This window comes from Oxyura jamaicensis, chromosome 9, assembly GCF_011077185.1.
Source record: "Oxyura jamaicensis isolate SHBP4307 breed ruddy duck chromosome 9, BPBGC_Ojam_1.0, whole genome shotgun sequence".
Taxonomy (NCBI): domain Eukaryota; kingdom Metazoa; phylum Chordata; class Aves; order Anseriformes; family Anatidae; genus Oxyura; species Oxyura jamaicensis.
In genome coordinates this window covers 13,427,789-13,454,332 of record NC_048901.1, presented here as the reverse complement: position 1 = coordinate 13,454,332, position 26,544 = coordinate 13,427,789, and the positions used below count along the sequence as shown (strand labels likewise).

Here is a 26,544-nt window from a genome sequence, read left to right as displayed (position 1 = left end):
CGGCGGCGGCTCCGCGGGCCGCGGGCAGCGGGCGCTCCGCCCTCGGTGCGCGGGGCCTCCCCTCTCCGCGCCCGCGGAGCGCCGGCGCCCGCCCTATATCTCCGGCCGCGGTCCCGTGAGGATGTGAGGCGGGCGGGCAGCCCGGCCGCCCCCGCCGTGGCATGAGCCCCCTCGGCCCGAGCCGTCGGCGCGGCGTGTAGCCGAGGCTCGGCGGGGCGATGCTGCCCTGGAAGCGGAGCAAGGTGGAGCTGGGCGCCGGCGAGGCGAGGCGGCAGGGCAAGGCCAAGGGCTACGCGGTGAGCGTGCACTACTCGGCGCTCACCTCGCTGGCTCGAGCGTGCCCCGAGAGCGCCCTGCACCGCGTGGGCAGCATGTTCCGCTCCAAGCGGCGGAAATTCCGCGTGACCAGCGAGGATCCCACGTACACCGTGCTCTACCTGGGCAACGCCACCACCATCCAGTCCAAGGGCGAGGGCTGCACCGACCTGGCCGTCTGCAAGATCTGGAGCAAGAGCGAGGCCGGCCGGCAGGGCACCAAGATGAAGCTGACCATCAGCGCGCAGGGCATCCGCATGGCCCACGCCGAGGATAAGGGGCTGCGGCGGCCCGGCCACCTCTACCTGCTGCACCGCGTCACCTACTGCGTGGCCGACCCGCGCCTGCCGCGCGTCTTCGCCTGGATCTACCGCCACGAGCTGAAGCACAAGGCGGTGATGCTGCGCTGCCACGCCGTGCTGGTCTCCAAGCCCGAGAAGGCGAAAGCCATGGCCCTGCTGCTCTACCAGACCTCGGCCACGGCACTGGCCGAGTTCCGGCGCCTGAAGAAGCGGGACGACGCGCGGCACCAGCAGCAGCAGCTGGTGGGTGAGCAGAGCATCCCGCTGGTGCCGCTGCGCAAGCTGCTCAATGGGCAGTGCTGCTACAAGCCGCCGGTGGAGCGGAGCCGCAGCGCGCCCAAGCTGGGCTCCATCACCGAGGACCTGCTGGGCGAGGAGCAGGAGGAGCGGGCCATGCACTGCGAGGACTGCGAGGACATCCTGGAGGCGCTGGGCGAGCCCGAGGGCGAGCTTCTGCGCTCCGGCGCCGGCCGCGGCGAGGCCCCGGAGCTGGGCCAGCTCCTGCGCGACCTGGGCGAGCTCAGCCTGGGCAACGACCTGCGCTCGCTGCGCGCCGACCTCCGCGTCCGGCGGCTGCTCTCCGGGGAGAGCACGGGCAGCGAGTCCTCCCTGGAGAGCAATGGCCCCGACGGCGCCGCCCCGGCCTGCAACGGCGCCGAGCAGCCGCCCCCCGGCGACCCGGAGACCGGCTGAGTGCACGGCGGCGCCGGGGGCGCACGGCTCGGCCCGGGGCACCGGCGGCCCCCCCGGCAGCGCACGGCCCCTACCAGGAGTGCGGGGCTCCGCCGGGGTGCCCTCGGAACACCGGGGTGCCCCCGAGCCCCCCCGGGAGCACCGGGTCCCCTCCACAGCCAGCGCACGGTGTTCCCCCGCCGGACCCCGTGGCTTCACCGGGGAGCACCGGGACCCCTCCGGCCGCACCGCGCGGCCCTCCCCCACCCCCCCGGCTGTGCATGGCCCCTCCGGGTCCCCCCCGGCCCCTCGGGGAGCGTGCCGGCTCCTTCCTGAGCCCCCCCGGCCCCTCCGGGAGCGCACCGGGTCCCTGCGGCGCCGCCGCGTCCCGGGACCGGGGCCGGGGGCTCCCGCGGCCCGAGGACGGGAGGTGGCTGCGGGCTGTTTACCTCCGGCTCAGCCCTTGAAGATCTGCCAAATTCCTGGAATAGCTTTCCCCGGGGAGGGAGGGAGGGAGGGAGGTGTTGCGCCTTGTTTACAGTCAGAAATCTCACATCGGAAGGGGGGGCGGGGGGGCGCCGTTTTCTACATTAAAGTCACTCCATCGTGCTGTCGTGTCCGAGAGGTTTGCACTGTTGTGATTTTTTTTATTATTATTATTTTTAATTTAGACCCTTTTGTTTTGGGCCCCGGTCCTTTCCCCGGTCTCAATGCTCTAGATCTTTTGCTGTGCAAAAGAAAACTCTACTTGTGGCTGTTCACCTGTACATAGGGAAATGTATGCAAATACATTGGGTTATTTTTAAGAACACCACCATCGCGATCTCCTCTGTTTGCACATACGTGAAGAAAATAAAGATGACGATAATTTAAAAGAACCGGGGTCGCTGTGGCGATTTGTCCTCGTTTGTGTGCGTTCCTGGAAGGAGTGGGGGAGGTTAGCTCCCTTGAGACACGTTGTTCGGCACGGGGTGGGCAGCCCCATCGAGCACTGAGCGTGATTCCTGGGCCGTAGGAAATCCTACGGGGAAATGTACGGGGTGCTTAAGGTCTTTTCTGAGACACGGGGATGGGATTGCCCCTGCCAACAGGGACAGGAACGTGTGTGAGGCCTCGTGTCTGCTGCAGGATCGCAACTCTTCTCTTACTGCTAATTGTTGTAACCACGGGGGCTCGCCAGGAGTCACCCCCTGGGCTGCCTTCAACCGCAGCACCTGGGCTGTGCCCCGCTGGGCTCGCTGCTGCGGCAGGGCCGGGACGATGCTGGGTGCTCCACTAGGTGGGAGTGGGACAGGAGTGGTGCGTGGGGTGATGGTGTGTGGGGTGATGATGCTTGGGTAAGCTGCTTCTTGCTTGCCATGCACTCTGGGGCTGCCGTGAGGCTTGCAGCTGGGTGCTGCAGCACGCAGCCACCGCTGGACCCTCGCTGCTTGTGCTGCCAGACCGAGCCAATTTCATAACCTCAGCTGGGGTAAGCAGTGAAGTTGATTAGCCACAGGACTGCTGCGGTATTTTTAGCTCTAAATCTGTTTGCAAGTGGAAGGCTCACAGGGCAGTAGGGATGTTCCGGTTTCATTTGTCCCCAAGTGGAGGTATCAATTAAGAGATAATTAATCTGGCATTTCTGATGTCTCCATGTTTTCCCCCGTGCTGCAATCAGGCAAGGTGCAGGAATGTCACCCCATGGCCCAGCCACTCCTGTGTCCGTCAGCTGCCGGGGCCAGCCCGGACTCCTTGTGCAAGGAGCCAGCCGCCAAAGCTGTAAATACCTCATTAAAACATTGCAAAATCTGCCGCCGCACCAGAGAGGAGCTTGTACAATCGCCTCGCTGTGAGTCAGCGTAAGGAGGGAGGCACGGCGGGGCTGCCCGTGCAGGATGGAGATCCCGGGGAGAGGGCCGAGCACCTTTTGGAGGTGGCGAGGGTGAAATGCAGCAGGAAAGTCCTGCGGCCTTCCCCCCCTGCTCTGAGCTTCTTGCCCTTCAGGGGGGGACCCTCAGGGTGCTGGAAGTGGTGCATGACCCTGCTGTCACAGCCCGTGTGTTGTGGAGCGCAGGGAGCAGTCACTCAAGCGCAGCGGTGCGAGCAGAGCCGGGTAAGCCCGGAGTGTCACGGGCTGTTCCGAGCTTGCGCCAGCCGCTGAGTGACCCAGCGGTGTTTGCTTTTACATCCTCCATGTGTGCTTAGAGGCGGTTAATGGCATTAGCTCAGTCAATGCCTTTCCCTTCTCCGGGAGAGCCATCATGTCTGCAGAAGTGAGGAAGCGATTTTATCGCATGCCATCGCCACAAGCAGAATTCCCTGAGCAGTGAGAGCTGCAAGCAGGGCCTGGAACATTTCCCCTTGGAACCATTAGCCGGGCTACCGTGCAGTTTCCTTGGGAGGAAGAGGCCAGCACAGTTCATTAGCTGCAAACGTAGAGTCCAAATCCCTTTGTGATATTTTTGCACTAGAACCACTGAAAAGCTCACGCAGAGCTAGCGTGCGAGGCTATCCATGTGTGCTCAACTTCCCTGCCCTAGCAGCAGGCATGGGCCTGCAAATCCCAACAGGAGCATGTGAGAAGAAGAAAAAGGTCATTAGATTTTCCACACAGCAAGTCTGAAGAAGCACCTCCCTCGGGTGAGGAGAGAGACCCTCTCTGTACTAGGTCCAGGTGAAGCCCTGAGCTGCTGATGGTTTCCCTTTGAGACAAGCAGCGTCTTGCCAGGCTGCAGAGCCTGCTGGCAGGAGGCAGCCCTGGGAGAACGCCCGCGCTCCCGGCGCAGGCTTTGGGAAGGGCTCCGTGGGACACGCAGCCCCTGCCGCCTGCCGAGGCCGCTCCCCGCTCGCGCTGGCGGCAGAGCCTTGCGTTCCCCCGTGGATCAGGCTCCCTCCGTCAGCGCTAGCTCAGCTCCGCAGCTGGCGAGGGTGAATCAGCCCCTGACGCAGCTGCAGCGTGTGGGCTGCAGGAAAGCACGGCAGCCTCAGCGGCTCTGCTCCCCAGGAGTCAGCCACCCCGTCCCAGCACCCATTTCCCAAGGACAGCCCCACAAAGGGGAGAAAAAGCAGCCTAAATGTTCTGCCGGTACGTTTGGGCCATGCGGGGAGAACTCCAATGTGGGAGCAGAGGTTTGCCAAATTCCAGTCCAGCCTTGCTGGCACAAATCACCCCCTGCCCACAGGCACAGCAGCCTGGGGATGGCAAGCCGTGCCCCACCTGTCGGGCAGCCCAGGGGGTTTAGCACCAAGCTCTGCACAGCCCTGGCCTCGCAGACAGCGCCAGCCAGCACCCGCCTCAGGTACAACAGCAGGAAGGGCCGCGGTCCTGCTGGACGGGCACGCTGGAAGGTGTGGTGTGTGTGACACGGGGCAGCTGCTGGCTAGGAGATGGTGCGCTGGGCTGGTGCTTTGGCAAGTCACCCTCACCAGAGGCCTGAGCTTTACCAAATGCATTATGGCTACTCAGAGCTCGTCGTTCTTCCAGGCAGAACACCAAGAGATTAAGGGAAAAAGAGCACTTGTTGCCAGTGCCACTTGTGGACTCTGCATTTGCTGGTGTTGTGCTCCTGCACGTAGGGATGGAGCTGAGGAGAGCTGCACAAGCGTGCAAGTGTTTGCAGGATCCCACGTGCAGCCTCTTGCTTTTCTCTGCCCTCAGCATGCCCTTCTCCAGTGCTTAGGCCTTCCTCATCCCCAACAGGAAAAAATATCATTTACAACCAGAGAAACTAGCCAGTGGCCGGGTGGTGTGAGCCAGGTGGCGAAGTGACTTTTAGCACAGACTCTGGTTCTGCTTCAGGCTCAGCGTTGGTGCCTTCAGTTCATTGTCACGCCTGTCCAGGAAACACCCCGTGTGCCTGGCCAGCGGCGATGCCGCAGGAATTACTGCCGGCGGAGCTGCTTTGGGCTCCCAGGTGCAATGTCCGGCTGCACGTCCCCAGGCCAGCGGTGAAAACCTAATGTCTTCTGCAGCACACCGTCAGCACCCTGCACCGAGCCCAGCTGCAGCTGCGAGCCACCCTCAGCTCACACCTCGAGCCCCCAGGAGCGGCGGGAAGGAGGCAGGATTTCCTGCACGGCGCTGTGCTGGAGCACAGCATCCAACCTGCCTCAGCATTCTCGCTCGTCCCCAAGCCACCCGCACTGCCCCATTGCCTAATTCTCAAGCATTACTCCAAACCCACCATTACTTAGTGGGGAAAAAAACCCAAACCCAGATGTTGATGGGGAAAAACCTGCCTCTCCTGATGCTTCTCCTGCAGGCAGGACGAAGCCCAGCGTCCCCAAGGCAGCCCCAGCCACCACAGAGGCTGTGTGCTGTGAGAGCACTGCCCCTCACCGCCCCGCTGCCCTGCCGGGGGGATGATGTGCGGGGACAGGAATGCGAGGGCAGGGACAGCGTGGGGCCAGAGGCCAGGCTGGGTCAGTTCATCCGAAGGTGACAGGGGGATGGAAGGGGCCGCAGCTTGGTTCGTGCCCTGCGAGGTGGGCGAGCTGCGGGGGGCGGGCTGGGTGTTGCTACAAGCCAGCGGGAAATCCGAGTTATGTGCTCAGAAAAACATGACATCCCCCTCGCCGGTGGGAGCTCTGCACGCTGCAAAAACACCAGGAAGACTGTTACATAAGGAAGGGCACAGGCCCCATCCTGCCGCTGTGGCTCTGCGAGGTGCTGAGCCCCTGCAAGGGGCTGTGAGGCTCTGGGCTGCAGCTGCCCAGCACCCACCAGGATCTGGCCCTGGTCACGAGCCGGACGGCGCTCTGTGTTGCTGCTGAGGGCAGGAGAAAGGCTGCAGAATGCTTTTTCCTGACCTGGGGGATGCTCTGTGTGCTCAGCCCTTCAGCTCCATCCCACAGCCCTGTCCCGGTGGTGGCACGTCGTGCTGTGCCTCTGGACCTGAGGGACCTGACGTGCCCTCAACTCTGTGTGACAGATGCCAGCTCTGCCCTGGGGAGCTGCCCCCAGCAATGGGCTTGTGCAGCTCCTCCTGAGCTCCCTGCTACGAAATGGGGGTATCTGGTGGCCTGTCCCCTGCCACCAGCCCTGCCACCTCCCTGCACAGAGGGGTGACATGCTCTGTGTCACGTCCCCGCTCCGGTGCGGGCTGCCTGCTGCCCCAGGGGACATGAGGATGGGAGTCGTGGCTCTTCCTGTGGCACCGTGGAGTTGCAGGCAGTCTGCTGGGACATGTGAGCAAGCTCTGCGGTGACATTAATTGCAGCTGACAGTGCTCCTGGAGAGCCATGGTGCCGAAGCTGCTGCTGCTGGGGAACGGCAATCATCTGTGCTGTGCTCAGAGCGGGGCTCAAGTCCCACAGCACTGAGCTCTGGGATCGCTCCGGCTCCCACTGTCACATGGTGGCAGGGACACCTCAGCCCTGAGGGACAGGAGGCACCGTGCTCGCCTGAAGCACTGGCTACGGTGGCAGGCCACAGTCACAGCCCCTTCTCAGGCCCCGGAGCAGCTCAGCTCCAGCTCCATCCATGCTGCAGGGGAGGCTTCAGGAGGTGGGAGAGACCCACAAGCCTTCCTGCTGCTGAATCCAGCCCTGGCACAGCCTCTGCCCTGCATCGCTCTGCCCTCTCCTGCCAGCACTGCCCACAGCTGGGCTCTGTCTCCCCCGGCCCCTTAGGCAGGATATGCACTCCCCTACAGCTTCCCCGCTTGCTCTGCCTCCCTGCGCCTAGCAGCACCTCAGGTGCTGTATCTCACAACCCAGTTTTGTGCCGAGGAAGAGCTGCCACTTCTGCTGCTTCAGCAAGCACTGTCGAGGAAGGTGAGGATCGCCTGCGTGCAGCGTGGGCAGCCCCGGTCCACGAGGGCTCTTCCTCCTTTGGGCAGCAAAGGGTTAAAGGAATTAGGATGGAAAGTTGATAGAAATAATTCACTAACTCCTGTAGGAAGATTGTGATTTAGCTTAATTATCATAATTACATCTTCAATCTCCCTACTAATAATTCTGAACCAACAGCACGAGATGTGGACACAGCCGCCCGCCTCCCCTCCACCTATGGCCCGTCCCGGGGGGGCCGCAGGGGCACGCTGCTCCCCTGCCCCTCGCTCTGGTGCTGGGTTTCCTCCTGCTCTGCCCAACACCTCGGCTCCAGCATCAGCAAGCGGGGGGACTGTGGAAATAGTCCCCTGACACCTACTTCAAACGATGTTAAGATGACCCAGGTGCTCATCTGGGTTTCCCGAGCAACCCAGGAGCTACGCAGGGTGTGGGGAGGTGGCAGGTGCTGTTGCTGCTCCCCGGGGAGGCCTCATCCTGCGCCTCCACAACCTGCCCTGCCTCTGCCTGCAGCGGCACTAGGGCAGCCACCAGCCCGAGCTCACCTCCACGCTGCTGGCACCCCGTCACAGACAGGGAATTTTAGGCATTTCGCTTTTTCATTGTCCTCCCCCACAATGGCATTCTCCTGCTGTAAATAGCCGCTGAGCCGAAGACACAACAAGGCGCTGCTTCCCCCAGACAGCTCCAGCAAAACAAACGAAGGAAGCGCGGAGGGGTCGGAGCACAGCCTGCTGCTGGCTGCGGGATGAGACACCCCAGGGACCCCACAGGGACCTCCAAGGGACCCCGCAGCCCCCAGCAGACACCGCCGGGCAGCCCTGGAGCACGCGAGCCAGGGGGAATAGCATCAGGGGAGACAGGCACAGCTGCTTCCAGCCGTTACGGCGCTGAAGCAACTTCTCACCACCGCCTTGAACACCGCGACCAGCAGCGAGGCTGTGCGCTCCCTCCCCGAGGAATGCTGCTAACTGAAATCAAAGCGCAGAGGCAGAGCAATGGCTTGACAGAGCGGTGTGGTAACTGCTAAAAAGAAGAACTTGTTTTCTTCATCTTGCAACTGAAAATTGCACAATGAGGCTTGCAGTGTCTTCTGCCCTGCACGTTTGCAAGCAAAGGCTTCGGGGTGATATAAAATTCAGACTGTGATAAGGGGAACACTTCTGAGGCTGCTACGGACCGCGTGCTGCCCATAAGGGAGGCAGCCGCGGAGGCTGGGACAGCGGTGGTCACGCTTGCCTTACCCCTAGGACGCAAGCAAGCAGGACAGGGCTGCACGAGGAAACAGCAAGCAGCGATTTGCCCACTGGGGCAACGTGCTGAGGGCTTTGAGGTCCGATTATAAAGCAGGTTTTGCTAGACAGAGGGCATAAATGGAGGCTGTTGTCACACCACGTGTACCCAGGGCAGCACCCACACACAGGCAGGAGGATCGTGGGGACCCTGGTGACCTATCCTTGTTTCGCAGCCTTTAACTCACAAAAGCCACCTGAGGTCCCATGGAGGATGCAGCCCAGGGGCTGGATGGGGCACAGCACCCGGGGAGGAGCCAGCACCTCTGTGGCAACAGCCTCTGCAGATGCCAGCCCGGGTGCCCAGGGGCAAGGCAAGAGATGCATGAAGCAAGGAGAGCACCGGAGAGCTCAGTTCTCCAGCTTGCCGCAAGAACAGCTGCAGTGATGATGAATTGGTGAGGGGTCTAGAAAACAGATCTGATGAGGAGCAGCTGAGGGAACCAGGGTTGTTCAGCCTAGAGAAAAGGAGGCTCAGGGGAGACCTTATCATGCTATACAATTACCTTAAAGGAGGCTATAGCAAGCTGGGGATTGGGCTCTTCTCCCAAGCATCAAGTGATAAAACAAGGAGATATGGCCTCAAGCTGCACCAGGGGAGGTTTAGGTTGGATATTAGGAGAAATTTATTTACTGAAAGGGTTGTGTGGCACTGCAATAGGCTGCCCAGGGAAGCGGCTGAGTCACCATCCCTGGAGTTTCTTCACGAAACCAGTAGATGTAGAACTTCATAGCATGGTATAGCGGTGGACTTCAGTACTAGGTTGAAGGTTGGACTAGGTGATCTTAGAGGTCTTTTCCAACCTGAACGATTCTAGGACTGGAGCTGTTTAACCCACATCTCCTCTTCACATCAGCCCAGGGTAGAAGAGAATACAAGTCCCTGTGCCAGCTCCAGACCCGTGTGAGCCCACACTCAGTTAGGATTTACTGCTTGCTTTGGTGTGACCACTGTCTACCCCAGGCACAGACCTGAGATGTAGAAAAAGAAGAAAACCCTAGCAGTGCTCAGAGGAAGACAAGTGTCCCCTTGAAGATGAACGCCTGGCCACGTGCTGCCTGGGCACATCGGGGGGTTCCTGGTGGGCACAGGCTGCTGCCCTGTCCTGGATTTGCCATGTGGATGTGAATAGGAATGTTCCAGCATGGGTCAACAGTCAGGGACACTGTATTTTATTCGGCTCAAAAAAAGGCAACTAGGTGTTACAAGGAAAATGGGGAAAAAAAATTAACCCACAAAAACCTTCCAGCCCTGTTTTGTCCCAGTTTTAAATGGCAAAAATCTGTACTTTGTTCTCAGCTGTTGTTGCAAAATTGAACCACTTTCAGCCTCTCGCCTTACTTAACCACAGGCTACATCCTCACAGAGCTGCTGAGCGCAACTCAGAATCAAAGATCATGCCTGGCCCAGAAACCTGAATTGTGTGAACTTTGCTAAAAGTACACAGGGAAGCCTGGCTTCGAAGTGAAGAGGTCACGAGCCAGCAAGCCCCCAAAGAACTGCTGGTGCATGACGTGCCAAGCCAAGGAGCGTGGCTTCAGCCGAGACATGCTGTGCTGCACATCCGTGCAGTGACCTCCCCAAAACTGCCCCAGCCCAGCAGCAGCGAGGTGCTGCATGGGGCTGCACCTCATTTCCCAGGTGATTTGTCCATGAACAAAGTGAGTCCTGGCACTGCTCATGAGCATTTCTGGATGGAGCAAGGTGCTCCAGCCAGCATCTCTCTGCAGGGGAGGCAGGGATGCTGCTGCTGCTGCCAGCAGGTAACGTGGGGAGGATAACTCACTTATCGAGCCATTTAACATAATTCTTAGATATTAATACTGCACTTCCTATGTCTTTTAGGCCTTGAGTAATCCCTTCCCTGCTCTGACTCACATTACGCCATAGACCCAGGGCTGTGCATGATCTCCCCAGCCATGCCTGTCCTTGCCCAGGGGGAGCATCCCCCTGTGCCTCCACCTGGCAGCACCAGCCGCCGAACTGACGCCTGCGCCTCAGCAGGAGCAGCTCTGTGACCATCAGCCCTGCCGCAGCCAGCAGAGGCTCGCTCAGTGCCGGTCTGTCTGCAGCGGCTCCCTGGTGACTGTTTTATCTGAGGCCATCCTGAGCACTGGAAAAAGTGTGATTCCAGCCCAGCAGAAGGACTATATATACAGTATACATATATGTTTGTGTGATCATTACAGTTAAACGTGCCATGCTACAAGCTGTGTCTGACACCCAGCTGGTGTTTCCCCAAAGTATCTTCCAAAAGCAGGCTCCCCAGCCAAAACAAAGCCCTGGCCCCATGAGTGCCCAGCCTACACCCGCTGAGCCCCAGGCAGGCTTGGGGTCTTTCCTCCTCCCCACTTCTCTGCCCCTGCAGCATCCTGGAGGCTGGGCGGGCGCGGGGTGCCAGCTGCCTGCAAGCAGCCTGCCTTTTGCAATGCACTCCAGCCCTGCGGCGCGGCTCGCTCGCCCCAGCCTGCTGCTGTTAATTGAGTTGCCACTTTATCTGATGCCTCCCTTCCCAGACAGCACGTCTTGCTCAGTTGCAGCTTTCATAGCTTCATTACAAATGATGTATCTCGTATCATGGGGGATGTTATTTACACAGCAGCTCTCGCTCTCTGACATCTGCATTTAGATAACGGCGCGGCAAAGCCCCCACACTCCATGCACCCAGGACCCAACGCCTTCCCGTTGGCTCCTCGGTCCCTTCTCCTACAGGCAGGGAACTGCGACCCCCACAAGCCACGCTGCAAAGAGCTGCATGCGGGGCTTTGTGCTCAGGTGTCCCACAGCGAGGCCAGTGCCACCCTGCAGTGCCACCGCTCTCCTTAGCAGGGCTCTGGGTGCTGAGGATGCTCTGCGTGGGGCAGATACCCAGATCTGGTGTGTGGTGGCAGCGAGAGCTGCTGTAGGTAGCCAGCCACAGGCTGGACTTGAAACCAGGCTCCATGAGTTATTTATAAGCTACGGGAGGGAAGTGGCAATAAATAATACATCGGCACTCTCACATTCTGCAAGCGTGTGTCTATAGATAAATATTTCATTCTCCAGGAATACGCACAGACTTGTTGATAAATAAGAACTGGAAAATGTTCTATTGGATGGTTTTAAATGTGACTCCAAACTTGCATCCAAAGAACAGTGTGTACCTTGTATACAGCACAAAGATGCTAATTTTCCCCAGCAGAGGCTGCCTCAAATGTATCGTTGCAGCACACTGGGCACAGTGCCTGGTGTAGCACGCACACCCCAGAAACACACAGCCCCAGCTTTCCCTTCCACACCATTATTTTAACATCACTTTTATAACAACGGTATTCAAGCAGCTTTGCTAATTATACCTTGTACCACGGGCTTGGGACATAGCTGTCAGGCTTCCAAATATTAGCGGAGAGACCCAGAAGGCAGCCCGTTTCCTCTTCTAAGTGTCACTGAAGTTCACGTTGTGCTCAGGCATGGCTGGCAACGCAAAGCTTGTTGCTGCTGTTTAATTAGGCAGGTGGCTTCTCCCCTAGGAAGGGCATGAGATACAGATAGTGAGATACGGCTCACCTAGGAAGGGCATGAGCTTCAGATAGTGAGATACAGGCACCCCCTGCCCCACTCATGATGCACCCGCACCCCCAGCAGTGCTCATCATCCCTGCCCTCTTCCTCAGCAGGGAGGGTCCTGCACCAGCACCTTTTCCTTTGCAGGGGGCCTTTTCCCCCACCTGCTACTTGTATGAAGCACACAGGGAGAGAGAAACGTGCTAAACATGACAAGTCTGAAATGACACAACGTGCATCTTCAGTGCAACAAGTGCAGGAATTTCACTCCCGGTTTGATCTATTCCCTGTGTTGCAGGTCTCCTCTTCTTCCATCCCCATTAGAAACCGTCCAGGCTCTGTTATATGTCAGGAAATAAGTTCAGAAAGAAGATACATCTTTCCCATGCCCTATCTCCTCGTCCTCTAATACTGGTTTATCACCCTGAATAAACTGGAGTAATTGTGCAGAAAATTGCTCGATCCACAGCATGCCCATGAGGAATTTCTGCCCTGGGCAACTGGCTGTCGCCAGCGGCCAGCCCCCCCCAGCAGTCGTGTCCCAGGCACATGGGGTCGTGTGAGGGTGCTGTGGGGCAAGGTGGGATGTCCTCCTGCAGGCCTGCACTGGGGTGGGCACAGCCTCTCGGTGCCCCCCAGCTCCCAGCCACGTTGGGATGAGCCTGGGCAGTGCTGTGCAGGGCAGGGGGCAGAAGAACCACCCCCCAAAAAACACTTGTCTGCTCTCCCAGCTGGGTGCTGAGGGGTGCCCAAGTCTGGGGTTTGTTTCCTGCGGGGTGCAGACCCCATATCCTCACCCTGCTTGTCCAGGTGTGCTGGGCTGGCTCACCTCATGGGTGGCAGGGCTGCCACAGGGACAGGGGGTACCCGGGCACCCCGCTCCTCTTTGCAACACCATGGTGCTGGTGAGCATTTCAGCAAAAGCTGGGCAGCAGGTCCTGAATCAGACACAGGTCCATCCCCCACCACGGCAGCTGGTCTCTGTGAGGCATGGGAGGGATGCAGGGCAGCAGACGTGGCTTGGCACAGACCCGTGTGGAACACGCCACGATTTTCACTGCTTCATCCCACAGCAGGGCATGGACAGGAGCAGAGCTGTCCAGAGGAGTGTGGATGCAGGATGAAGCCAGTGCTAAAAGGGACAGCTTGGGTATTTAAAACAACCCTGGCAGCAAGCCTCATCTTGCTGCTCCCTGGCAGCCCTGGGCACAACAACAGCTCTGATAAATGGCCAGCACCTCACTGGAAACCTTCACCGCCCTCATCAGCGCTCCAAGTCTGTCCCTACTTAATCCCTGTGCAGCAATTTCCCTCCTCATGAGGGGTATGCAAATACCTTTAGCATTGATAAATCCTTTATGTATCAACTTCCAGGGATATTTAGGCAGCAAAACATCACTTCTTTGCAATGCAAATGGAAGAAGCCCAGTCGATGTGAGTGGGGGAGGAGCGCTCGCACCCCCTGCCCCTGCCGCTTCGTGCCACACGAGCACCCCGGTTCTGCTGCTCCAGCACTGATTGTGCACACCGGGCACAGCACAGGGGTTGGACGTGTTTCACTCAGCAGGGACAGGGAAGTAACCAGCCCCGGTTTTAAGGGTGAGGAAGCAGATCCTCCTCCCAGCAGATCTTCCACCAGGTTTCCTTCCCCAGAGCCTTTTCTCACCCTCTGCCCCTCCCCTGAGATAACTATCAGTGATACCGCGGGTTTAATTAATGTTTTTGACTTCCAGCACACTGATGGGATTTCTCCTCTGTGCTTTTGCCAGGAGTCTTCTGATCCTGCCAAGCAGCCAGGAAATCTGGGCTGGCAAGAGCGGCTCCACACCTGCAGCTGCTGGCCAGGCAAGGGGCCGTGCACCGGGCACTTGGAGCCCATGCTGGGCATCGCATGAAAAGCAACAGCAGCTGGGTGAGACACGGTCCTCCCTGCACCCCAGCACCAGTCCCAGCCTCACTGGGGCAAGAAAAGGGACCATGACCCACGGACAGCTGTCCCCATCTCCCATGGTAGCACAGGCTCCCAGCATGCTTGATGGCACTTGTTCCCAGCTCTGCTCAATCCTGAGGCCAAAGTCACCCCTCTGGTGTCACAGCCACCTCCCTCAGGCAGGAACATGACACTTCTACCTCAGTTCCTTGCTCCGCTCCATGCCTCCAGCCCTTGCAGGCTGCCTCCAGGGTCCCAGACACCTGGGCACGAAGGTGCATGCGGGCTGGCACGTGGCAGCAGGGAGACGTGCACCCAAGCAGCACCAGAAGTGGCCGGGAACCTTAAAAGGGCTCCTTAGCTCTCTGGTCCGCTGCTGCTATCATCACAATTAATTACCAACCAGCCAGGGTGGCTCCCCTCCATCAGATGGGGCTCCCACCCCCACAGGACGGGTTTGGGGAGGGCTGGTGTCCCAGTGGGACTCGCTCTGTCCCCAGCCACCTGCAGCCACAGCACCAGCAAAAAGAAAATGGCCAGGACAGGACACAAGCCTGGCTGGGGCCCAGGCAGGGAGCGATGCATGGGGGCGAGCAGGGAACAAATCCTCTCCAGCAGAAGATATGCACCATGCTCCCTGCAGCTGCAGGCACCAGGACCACTGCCTCCATCCCCACCATGCAGCCCCAGCCCCTCAGCACCAAAATAGCTGCTCAGCCCCAGCCTCCAGCTCTGCCTCCCTGCTAACTGAAATAGCCCTGCTAGCAGCTGGTGCACCACCACTGTCCGGGGCCTTTCTACTTCTGTCCAAGACACTCAGATGATGTAAAATTAGATTTCCTTTAAAACACAGCCCTACACTTAAAAAGAAATGCTAATAACACGTAGCCCAAGGGCTAAATATGGAGCCAAGCCCATTAATGCACTGGCGCCTTTGCCATCCCAAGTGGGATTTCAGAGCCAGCTCGCTGCACCACAGCCAGGGATGTGCTGCTGCTGCTGCTGCTCCAGAGCCGACTCCAGCCATGGCTCCCTTTCCTGCAGGGAGGCGAGGGAATCCAGTGCAGGTGGCTGCCTCTAATTACAGGGAGGGCTTCTTCCCAGGGTGTTTAATTAGTGCCAGAGGGCAGAGAGGTGCTATTAGAGCCAAGGCAGCCTCAGCGTGGTCTGGCAGACATGTGGCAGCAAAGGGAATCAGGCAGCAGTGGAGTGGGAGCTCACTGCACCAGACTGCAGGTCCCCAGAGAGGTCAGAGAGCGGGACTGGGGACACACTCACCTCCTGGCTGCATCCACACTGTCACATGGGAACAGGGAGGTCTGCAGTAAGAGGAGGTTGTGATCCTGCTTCTCCCCATCCTGCTGCATTGCAATGCTACTGTGCTTTTGTGAGCCCCAGAAAACCCTCACAAGGACCGCAGCATTTTGCTAAGCCTATTAATGAAACCGAATTTGGGAGCTAAAGCCTTTCTAGAATGGTGCTGTCTGCACTCTGAGCAGATGTCCCTCTCCAGTGGCCAGGGCTGCAGGAGTACCAGGGGGCAAACCACTCTCCTTGCAGTGAAGCAGTCACTGGGCAGCAGCACACCCTGGGGAGGAGCTGTGCTTTTCCCAGCCATCATCAGCCTCAGGAGCAGGCTGTGAACTTCTCAGCTGTGCTCATTACTGCCAGTGAGCCGTGAAGCCCCCCTGCAAGCCCTCCCAGCTCTGCAGCTGAGCCAGGGGTGCAGCTTGGTTAAATCGTTGCTGCAAAGCAGGCTGCTTTCTGTGAAACTCGCTGTGGAGACTGTGCTTGCTTCCAGCACGGGCAATCAATGTGTACAGACCTCGCTGTGCACAAGCCTGGCTGGTCACAGAGCTCAGCCCCAGCTCTCCAGCTGCTTCCCAGCAGCCACTTAACCATGGCCTGGCAGTGGGGGCCCAGCACTAACATGGTCACTGCCACAGCCATGGACAGCACCGGGCCAGACGGGGCTGGCATGCATCCCTGCCACAGCCAGGGTGCCTGTAGGCACCACTGCACCCACACCTGCAGCAGCCTTGCTCCTGGTGTTCTCTGTCTCTTCCTGGGGGCTTCCATGCACCCCACAGGCACTCCAGCCATCACAAGATGCAGTAGTGCTGTGCCAGGGTTGTCCCAGCGGGGAAGACCTGCACCAGCCTTCCCTCCTGCAGTGCTGCCCAGCACAAATCCCTTTAAACACTCCAGGACACCACGCCTCGAGCCTCCCCGATGGACATAAGGTTACTTATAACACCCTAAGCTCCTCAGCAGATGACTGCTTGAGACCATCAAAGAGGACTTAAAAGCTGAAGGCAGGTAAACATTTAAATTGCTGTAAGCCCCCATGGTGCCACAGCCAGGCTGAAGGGAAGTCCCCGCAACACAACCTCCACTGGGCCCCCAGGGTCTTGGCCACCCCCCAACCGCATCCACACCACAAAGGCTCACCCTACCACGTCTCCCCCGGCACCATATTTATTTTGTGTCTAGACGCTGGTGGATTTGATATGCAGTCCTCTGCACCTCTGCCAGGGCTTCTGCACCGTTTCATCAGGAGAGCAATAAAACTAATGGCTTTCTGTGGGCAGTTGCACGCTTAATTCGAGCTCTACCCACTGAAAAGCCTGAATGAAATTGCACAGAGCTCAGCTGGTGCCCCAGGAGTGTTTTCATAAATAAATCTTGAGGTTTCGGTGGGATCTTTAATACACACTAAGTAGGAGCCTGTCACAAATATGCCCTCTTGCTAAGGGACAGCAGAATAGATCTTGTTTACAACAGCAGATCAATCCACACAGATTTTCCTCAAGTGGTTTCTCAGTGTCATTAATGACTCTTCCCTTCTGGTTGCACAGAACTGTATTTGCAGGCACTGGGTACCGCAAATTACTTCATTCACTTTCAAGGCACCAAAGCTGCCCTTAAGCTCAACATTGCAAGTTATTGCAGGTATCTGCCCTTCTTGTCTCTGAGGAACCATGAGAAGAGCCTTGCTGCCTGTCTCCCTTCCCAGTTCTTGTGCTCTGATGTGTTTTTTTGCAGTGTGGGAACAAACTGAGCTCTCCGGTTCATGCCACGTATCCGCCCTGGGGGTGGCTGTAACGGAGGAGGACCCTGGGCATGGGATGCTCGTGCCTCCCCAGGCTCCGTTAGCCCAGCTGATGCTGCTGGCACAGCCTTTCTGAACACACCCTGCGGGGCAGGAGCAACCTGTCCCTTCCCAGAGCTCGCTGCCCACCGTGGAGCAGGGCTGGCTCTCAGATTCCCTGTTACTTCTACAAATATTTATTCCTACAGCAGCAGCCTTGTCGGCACTTCAGCTTGCTATTTAACTTTGCTGGGATATACACCACCTGAAGCACACAGGTGTTGCAAAGGCAAAGCAAATTAATGTTTTACTTCAGCAGAAGGAAGATCCCATCCAACCAAGCAACTACACACCCACACAACTCCATTTCAGCACCCTTCTGGCCAAGCACAAGGGCTCCCATATCCCATCCTGTGTGTGGTGCTGCCACCAGCCCCACACCTACTCCGCTCCTGGCCTCTGGTCCCCCTCTCGAATGGGCACAGGGGAGCCCCAGCAGTGGCAGGGATGGCAGGGAGCAACCCCCAGCAGGTGATGGATCACTGCTGTTAGCCCTGTGACAGCCATGGGAACCTGCTCTCGGGTCTCTCATGGGTTTTTATCTCTGTGTGAAGCCATAAAGAGAGGGGAAAAGGCAGCCAAGCACTTTGATGTGGATCAGCACAGAGTTCCCAGTGTTCAGGCAGCCACCTCAGGCTCCCCAGCTCAGCAGAAGATGCTGGCTTCCTCCAGCTAAAGGCCCAGACCTCTGAGAAACGCTCCAGACCCAGGAACCCCGCCAAGGGCGAACACACACTTGGAGGGGCAGGAGGATTTCCACATGAAAGGTGGAATCCTCCATATGAAAGCAGGACTTGGGCAGAAACACAGACTGCAGCGTGACGCTAACATGAAAAGCGAACTCATGCATACGGACTGTGTGTGAGAGCCTACAGACGCCCGTTTCCACGCTTCACAAGTGCGGGCTCGCACCACGCGCAGGAGGAACGCCCGCAGGCCCGGCCGGGCCCTCGCACTGCCAGAGGCCACCCTGAGAGTCCTGTGGCAGGGCTGGGAGCCCAGGAACGCTCACATGCCTCCATATCACCTCAGTGGGACCCCACGGATGGGCACAGCTGCAGACCCCGTGCCAAAAAGCACAGCTCCAGTCACACCAGCACACCCAGGAGGCCCCAGCCCCCTGGCACAGCAGGCATGAGGCACACAGCTCCCCACAGCTGCCGTGTCTTCATGCTGAAGGATCCCCAAGTGCACTTCACCACCTCTTTAAACAAAATTCAAGCCCTGGCCAGCAAATTGAATCCTTTACCACGGTACTAAGCTTTGTACGAATTTCAAGCCCTAAAAAAGCAATTGATTATGAAGCTATTTAAGTAATAACCATACAATTACATCATGAGAGACAGGGAAATAGCAAGAGAATTTATATAAAAAAAAGTCTGGCTTACTCAGCTTTTAATGTAGCTGAAGTGTTCACTCAGGCATTCTTGGAATGAGAATTTTAAATTAAGGTTGATGATAGCTTGAAATAATAAGCTCCATACAGCTTTTATTCTATTAACTGCTGCATCTCGAACAGGATGATAAATTCACTCGGTACTGGTCAATTAGCACTTTTCCTTCAACCTGTGTTTTCTGCAGATACATCCTCTGCAATCCAGTCTGTGCTGGTGCTGAGCTCTTGCAAAAAGCCTTCCTGTTCAAATGAATTTAATGACTGAGAGGCTTGCTGTTGTGCAAGTCCTGGTCCCTGGGGTAGGTGAAACCAAATGGGACGTGCCTTCACATCTCTGCTCAATGCTTTGCCAGTTCTTTTTAACTAATATCCCAGGAGCCCCAGGAAACAGAGCAACACATTCATAACCCCAGCACTCTAGTCTCCATGCCCTGGTTTGGCTTTATTTCCCTTTTCTAGGTTCAGACCCAATCCCATTTTTTAGGCATATCTTCACCCCCCTAGCTCCCATTTCTCTCTCACCCTGCTCTGTCACTAAGTTTGTGGCAGGGTCACCACCTGGCCTCTGCTAACAAGGGTGACAGGACACTCGCTGATAAGTGAGGCACTGTGTCCTCACCTCTTTGTGAGGTCCTCAGCACCCTGGGGAGCCTTCTTGGCTTGGGATCCTGGGAACCTGCTGGGAGAAAGAGCGAATGACTTAAGGAAATTAATACACAGATGGGAGCAGCTGCTTGCTGGCATCTTGCTCAGGACAACATCTCATCCAGCATCCCAGCTCCAGCTGTGGCCCACAGCAGACTCCCAAAGAAAGGAGCAAGAAGAGGGGCAGTTTAACAGTATGTCCCAGCACATGCTAACAGTCATTGAGGATTTGTGGCACTAGGACTTTCTGAGCCAGAGGTGATACCTTGTCTTTCCAGCCTCCAAGGGAGGCATTTTCAGAAGGAACTACCCCAGTTTGCTGTATCTTAAACAGCAGCCCTATGAAAAGCAGAGCTGGCTCCCAGGGAGAGCTCATCACCTGCCTGACCCACAGCAGAGCCCAGTGCTTGCTGCAAGGCCCTGCCCTGTCTGCAGAGCAGCACGGGGCTTTCTCAGAGCTCATTGAGAAAAAGCCATGCGCAGCCCCTTCCTGACACCTCCCCGCAGCGCTGCAGAGGCCCTGGGGATTGCTGTTAGCTTGGACTATCTCCTGCACAGGGCGCTGCCTCCTCGAGATGCATGCTCCTGCCAGGCAGCCAGCACTGAGCAGAGCCCTCCTGGGAAGCTGGGAGATGCCCCCAGGCTTTGCTGAGATCAAGAGGACAAACTGGGCAGGCTGGTCGCTGGTGCTGCTGTGGGAACACAAAGCATTCGAATGAAACCTGGCCTACATACAGCATCTCATTTAAGGACATGAAAGGCAGCAGCAAAGAGCTGAATTGATTTACACTCAGGATACAGGTACAATAAGCAATTCAATAAATAAAATGAAATGCCAGCTGGTGAGGGCTTACAGGAAAGTTTCCCCTTAGAAACAGCTGATTCTTCAACAGTCTGACATTGCGAGTGTCCTGAATTCCTTAAACTGGACATGTAACTGGAAAATGCCATGGTGGCACCACCTCTGCAATGACACAGGAAAATTCAAGTCCCAATTCCCCCAGCCCCTTCCCCTGCCTGGTGTTTTTCCACGGCCTGGTTATCCTTTGGACACGTCCCAGGTTCCTTCCTGTGGTGGTCTCTGAAATTCATTTAAATCAGGAAATTACCCTGCCTGTTTTTCTCCACTGGCTCCATGTGTCTGGGCTGACAAATGACAGTACGACGGGATGTCAACCATCATTTAACTCTTCACCACCAGGGCAGGACCCTTCTCTGTGACACCTGGCCGCTCGAGCACTAGGGAAGGGAGCACGGGGCTGAGCAGTGAGCCAAGCTGCATCTCAACAAGACCAGAAGGATCAAGGTATTGCTACAGGACATGGGGGGTCCTATCCTGTTGGAGAGACCCCACGCCCCCTGCAACAGCTTGGCAAGCTCACATACATGGGAAACCTTCAGCCCCATGGGGTCCTCTGCAGAGGGGCCAGAACCTCAAAGAGCCAGGTTTCACCCAGGCTCAGCCCAGCCACAGTCCCTGCATGTTCCTGCCCAAACAGCCAAGCAGAGATCAATGCTAGAAGAGCTGGAGAAGATGATTAATAAAGACTTGGAAACAAAGCTGACTGGAAATGGAGAGCAGTCCCTCAGACAGCAGCAGGCATGAGCCTGCACAGCTTTCAGTGCTGAGGAAGATAAGAACTCACCTGGCCTCAGTCCAGCCCAGCTCAAGGGAATCACAGAAGCGAGTGGCTCAAAAAAAACATGGCACCCACTCCCAAGGCACTAAGGTGGGCTTGTAGGACCTGGCCAGGGGCTGCACAGGGAGCTCAGCACCATCCTGGACCACACTGCTCCTTGCTTCACACCAGGAGTCAGCACCAGGCACTGTCACAGCCACCAGTGGGACAGTCACATCCTTGCCCTGTGTGGGACTGGGCAGGGGTCACATGCTTCCAGCAAAACCAGCTGCACCAGGAGAGGCAGGAGCTGATTCACAGCCACCGGCAGGAGCTCCAGGTGCTGTGGCAGGAGCTGGTCAAGGGGATGAGAAGCACTGCTGGCTGTTTCACAGCCTGCACTGGCCCTGTAAATCAGATGGGGAGATGTAGCAGGCTCATCATGGTGAGATTAAGTTTTTTTTTTTTTTTTTTTTTTTTCCTGGTATTATGCCAACACCATTGAGCCTTGCTTCATCACCCTCTCATTTCCAGTGGCTTTAAATAAAAGCCTCGTCCCTGCACTGTTTGTGATGTGGGTAAACAAAGGGCCAGCTCCTGGCCAGAGGGCTGGGGAAGGCAGCAGGGCGAGCCAGCGCCATGCACCCCTCCGCCCACAGCACCGGGATCAGACGGGGCTGAGCTCCTGTCCCTGCACCCAGGAGCACAGCACCCACTGGCCCACCCCAGTCTGTGGTAGGTGGTCCGGGCACAAACAACACCAGCAAAGGGAGCTATGGCTTTGATTAGAAACAAGCCTCCCCTGTTAAATACCCTGCAACACTTTGAGTGCTGTCTGTAAGGAAAACATTTTATTTCCAGGGAGATAGCTCGCTTACATAACAGCTGTAAAACCCCATTAATGAGAGGATAAGAGCTCTGTAGCTGTTACAAAAATCCACTGGCTCATTTTTTGCCTTTAGTGTTGCTTACAATTCAGTCTGCACTCAGGATCACTCGTTCAGCAGACATTAGCATGGCAGACTCAAATTATCAGCACTGATGGTCCCGACAGCCGCTCGCTGAGCTCCTGGCAGCTCCCACAGCCCCCTCACTCCCCCAGTGCTGGGGGCAGCCTGCAAGCCAGCCCAGCAGGGCAGCAGTGCTCCTGGGCTCAGGGTGTGATGGTGCTGAGTGCCATCCCCCTCCCACAAGGGCAGTAAAAGGCACATGGGAACACCTCCCAGCTTTACAGATAGAGCAGTGAGTTAATTAAACCTCTCTGCAGTTTGCTCTATATAGTATAACTTAACACCACTAACAGCTTCCCTCCCTCCCCTTTAAGGAGGCACAAAATCCCCACTGTAAGAACCGCAGCACAATGTTACACCACAACAGAAACCCCAGCCCAAGCATGCAGGAAACATTTGGGGCAAAAGGGCTCTGACAGCACCCGCCCCAAGCGCCTCCCATGACTGACGCATTTAGGATGCTGGGACACAAGTGCATTTTGTGTTGCACAGAATTGCAGTGCTGTGTCTCCATTTATTTGATTTGTATTGCCTGAAGGAAAATGCTTTCGCTGTCTTCATGCACTCACTCTAAGCATTCAGCTTCAAAATAAAAGCTCCAGGGACCTGTCATCATATGCTTTCTTCCCCATAAAGGAAAGGCAAGAAGCAGCCTTTTCAAGCTGAACTGCGGAGAAGTGCTCAAGACCTCTGCTGCTCCTTCATGTTGCTCAGAGACGACCTTGTGAAGTTCGCTTTTTAAAGCATCTCTCTCCTCCTGCAGGAGTTTTACATTAGAGCTGCCATGTCCTGACTTCACTGCTTTACTTGGAGGACTTTGATAGCTTTTGGAGGAGATGGAAAATGAGTAGCACTGCTCAGGCTCTTCCACCCTGAACAAATGCTCTCAGGACTTGACCCAGCATAGCCCATTGCATGAGTGACCTCTTCCACCAGCATCACAAGCACTCATGTGTAACAGCCTGGTGTGCCTCTGTGGGATGGGAACAGGTCCTGTCTGCTGGGGTCTGGGCAATTCCCCTCTATACCTGGTGGGTTTCAGCAGGATTTCCTCCTCCCCAGCCGCGCAGAGGAAGGTGGGCGAGTATGTGATGTGTGCAAGCACACCGTGCTCAGCCCTGCTCCTCCAGCCCCATGCATGTATGCACAGCCCAGTGCTGCTGGGAAAGAGAAAACCAGTTCCCCAGTTTCTCCCAGTGCAGGTACTGGTTTCTACCCCAGGTACCTCAGTTCTGTGCGATGCACTTCCTGCCGTGCTTGCCCCAGCACCCATCCTGAAGCAGTGTGGGACGGTGCTGCCTGCGGGCACCCCAGCACCCGCTGCTACCTGCAGCACCCACCTGCAGCAGCACAGCCTCCCTGCCAGGCCCCTGTCAGCCACAGAGCTCAGTCCTTGCCCTTAGAGTAGGGAAGGAAAAAAAAGATTTGAATCATTTACTTTGCAGTAGAACAGTAAGTCTACAGCCATTTCTACTTCTGCACTGCCGCCAAGCATTGTTTTGCTCTAAACGCTTCAGCTTGCTCTGACAACGCTGTTCATGTTGTACCAGATCTCTCACCCTCTCCTTCTGTCTCTCACTTTCTTTTCACCTCCCCTTCCTCCCCCTCCTGTTTTTCCATTTCCGTTTGGGGAAGCAGCAGAGATGAAACACAGGCTTCCCCAGCTACTCCTGCAGGCTCTGAATTGCCCAAACCAGCCAATTTGGTTCAGCCTCTGCTCCTCTTTTGCACGCCGCTGACAGTCTCTGCAGAGATCGTCATGCATTTACTCTTCTGGCACAGTGAGAGCGACAGGACACGAGTGCTCCGAGCATTGTTAGAGACTCTGCAGAGGGAGGCTGCACAGATGCAGGGGCTGGAGGATCCAGAAAGCCTGAATTGGCCCAGCATGGGGCCCTGCTAAATGACTTTCTTAAAACCAATGTCTCCTAAAACCAATGTCTCAAAAAGCCTTGCTGGAGCTGAGCTGTGCAGATCTGCACCTGAACCAGCCCGTGCTGTGCCATGGCTGCATTTGCCCCCCTCCCTCATGCCAGTGCTCCTGCCCAGCAGCCAACTCTGCCCACAGAAACCACCTGCCAGCTCCCTTTGCTAGCTTTCCCACTGCCTTGAAGGAAAATAGGAGCCTTCAACACTCCCGCAAATCCTGCAGTGAACTCGTGCATCAGGGATGCACAGAGGTGACCCAAAGCAATCACAGCTCAGTCAGCAGCGGGCTGTGGGTGTTGCTCACCCCGAGAGCTGGAGCCTCCTCTGGCAGCTCCCTGCCCTACTTCTCTTTCATAAATACATAATTGTGACATGGCATTACATAATTTATCACGTTACATCGAGATTGGGGCCATCCTTTCGTAGTTTATTCCACCAAGCGCTGGAGCTGACAGGGAGCAGAGACAAACTGTACTGCAGGAGCTCACAAGGGGTTGTCTCATCTGAGGACTGATTGCCAGAGGCCCCCATGCTGCGTGGGCTGTGACCCCTCCAACAGCCCTCTCCTGATCCAATCTGCTCAGAAAGCTTTTGAGCTGAGAACAGAGTTTGAGAGGCGTCCGCGAGGACGTGAGCAAAACACCTTGCACAGAGACCGAGCTCCATGCTTGCTGCAGAGCTCCGCTCGCCATCCTGCCTCCACCTGCCCCACACCCAGCACAGTCCTGTAACCACTGGGGGCTGGAAAGGACCCGGTACATCAGCAGACTTATCCAGACATCCTGCTTCTTCCCCAGAACTGCCCCAGGTGCTGAGTGAGCAAGGGGCAGCCAGTGATGGGGTCACTCACAGCCCCCAACCCTCCCACGGGACAGGGAGGCTCAGCCAGGAACTGGTGGGAGCAGCACGCAGTGCTTGCACCCCCGGGGAACTTGCTCCTTCAACCACTTGTAGTTTTCAACTGATTGTCAATGATTTTGGAGAGGCCCTGTGGCTCCAGCTCAGGGCAAGACAGGGTCAAGATGCCCAGGTGCCACCAATTTCTCCCCACAGCCAAACATCCAAGCCACCAAGCTGCAAGATGGTGCCCAGACACTTTATGCCCTGCCAGACAGCATGTTCCTTGAGAGAGATTTGTGAGACAGCTGCTGTTCCTAGCTTGTTTTCTTAAACATTACAGTCCTGCCTGACAAGCAGGCTGATGCTTGTAATCCCCTTTCCTCAAGGTTTTTAATGCCACCTGACATCCTGAGCAAGGATGCTGCATGCAAACAGATGCTCTGACCAAATCTGGAGCGCAACAGAGAATCAGGGATGTCATTTGGCTGTTCTGAGCAGCTCCTAGGGATCAGTTCCTAGTGTTGCATAATGTAGTGTTTTAACCAATTAACTGAGTGACTGGAAAAATCTTCTCTCATAAAACAAACAGATGACACAGGCCGACAGTGCCATAAACAGCACAGAGCACACGCTGCTAATGCCTCACCTGAGTCACCCGGGGGACGGCCTCAGCCTCAACACCTTAAAACACTCAGAGCACAAGGGCAGGCTGGGACCTGAGGACACAGGTGATGCAGAGGAGGAGAAATTTGGTACAGGGAAGCAATGGCTAAGGATGTGACGCAGGGGACATAGCTGATAAAAGCCTCTGAGTCCTTGAAACTGGGCTGTCCTGCACTACAGTGGTCAGAGCACCAATAAACCTGTTCTGGAGAGCAGTAAGAGATACAGGGGGAAAGAACTTCTGGAGGACTCTGGTCTAACCTCTGGCTCTCTGCAGGACTGTCACAAGCCCTGGAATGAGCCACTTACGTTTTGGAGAGCCCCACAGCCACTTTTCTGGCAGCCACCTCCAACACTGCACAGAAAGATGTGGGAGTGGGGAGTCCAGAAGAAAGCTGCCTTGCCAACAAGACAAGCCTTCAACGGGAATGGTGTGCAGGGAAGGTGCTGCAGGCACACTTGTAGAGCACAGACACAGGGTGGGGATACGAGCCCTCCATCACTGGGGTAAGAGTTTAAACAGCACCTTGAGGCTAACACAGGACATTCACCAAAAGCTGTATCAAAACCTCTAGCAGATTTCCCCACAATCAAATGTGTCAAAGGCTAACCATGGGGTCCCGCTGCCACCCCAGCTCTTGAGCACCTCCCTAGAACAGGAGGCAGGGATGGTTTGTTACAAACACATGAGAACCAGCACAGTCCAGCCTCAAGGTCTGCACATGGAAGTCCCAGACCTCCCTGCCTCACCTTGGGAAGGCAGAAAGCTCCATCTCTCCTCCTAGCACTGCTGCCCAGCCCCAGAATTCCCCCACTGTTCCCCAGGAGCGTTTGCCCCCAGCCAGCCCAGGAGGCTGCTGACTCCCTGAGCCCCCATTACCTGCACCTCTCCCAGGAACACAGCTCCCACACACCGGGGGAATGGGTGCCAGGTGCACCTAGGGGTGGCCAGGACCCCAGCTATCAGGTCCCAGCCACCAAGCACAGCCCAGCAGTGGGTGAAGTGATGAAGAAAGGGCACACCACCCTAGCAAAGGACTGCTTTTTACTTCCCACATTACCTAAATAGCCTGGCCAGCACCAGCTGGGGTGAGCAAAGCCTATGGATGGCCAATAAAATACCCAGTGAGTGCAACACACAGCTGTGTTATGTTATGGGTTAGTGCTACTTGGGGCAGCAGCTAGTGTGCAGCTGTGTGAGAAGTCCCTGCACCAGCCAGATCAGCCCTCCACCATGCCCCTGTGAGCCCATTTGGTGCTGCTCACACCTACCAGCCTTTGTCACCACAGCTTTCTGGGGCATGGGGCTGCAGCCAGGAAGCAGCGCCCTGTGCTCTGGGATGCTGCCCTTCCCCTGGGCACTTTCCTATTTCCTTATTTCCTTCCCCCTTACCACTGAGTCAGTCCCTGCGCAAGCCTGGTGTGATGGCAGCAGATGTGGCACACCGCTGGCAGTGCCTCGGGG

At 56.7% G+C, this 26,544-nt stretch overlaps 1 protein-coding gene and 1 long non-coding RNA gene across 3 annotated transcripts; one reads left to right on the top strand and one right to left on the bottom strand.

The window, feature by feature from the left end:
• The first annotated feature begins 6 nt into the window (after positions 1–6).
• Positions 7–2,167, top strand: FAM43A (family with sequence similarity 43 member A). Its single transcript, XM_035334938.1, has one exon. It carries the CDS (start codon positions 219–221, stop codon positions 1,308–1,310), a length of 1,092 nt encoding a protein of 363 aa, XP_035190829.1. The 5' UTR covers positions 7–218; the 3' UTR covers positions 1,311–2,167.
• An 8,721-nt stretch (positions 2,168–10,888) lies between these two features.
• LOC118171611 lies at positions 10,889–26,060 on the bottom strand. Of its 2 annotated transcripts, none has more exons than XR_004753277.1 (4): positions 25,960–26,060; positions 18,993–19,052; positions 11,690–11,859; positions 10,889–11,312 (listed from the first exon to the last, which is right to left on the bottom strand). It is a non-coding gene; the product is annotated as an uncharacterized LOC118171611 (long non-coding RNA). The 2 variants fall into 2 exon arrangements; XR_004753276.1 differs by having other exon boundaries at positions 18,993–19,049.
• Between the last annotated feature and the right edge of the window lie 484 nt (positions 26,061–26,544).

Coding starts and splice junctions, on each gene's coding strand:
- FAM43A (XM_035334938.1), top strand. CDS start 219: ATGCTGCCCTGGAAGCGGAGCAAGGTGGAGCTGGGCGCCGGCGAGGCG.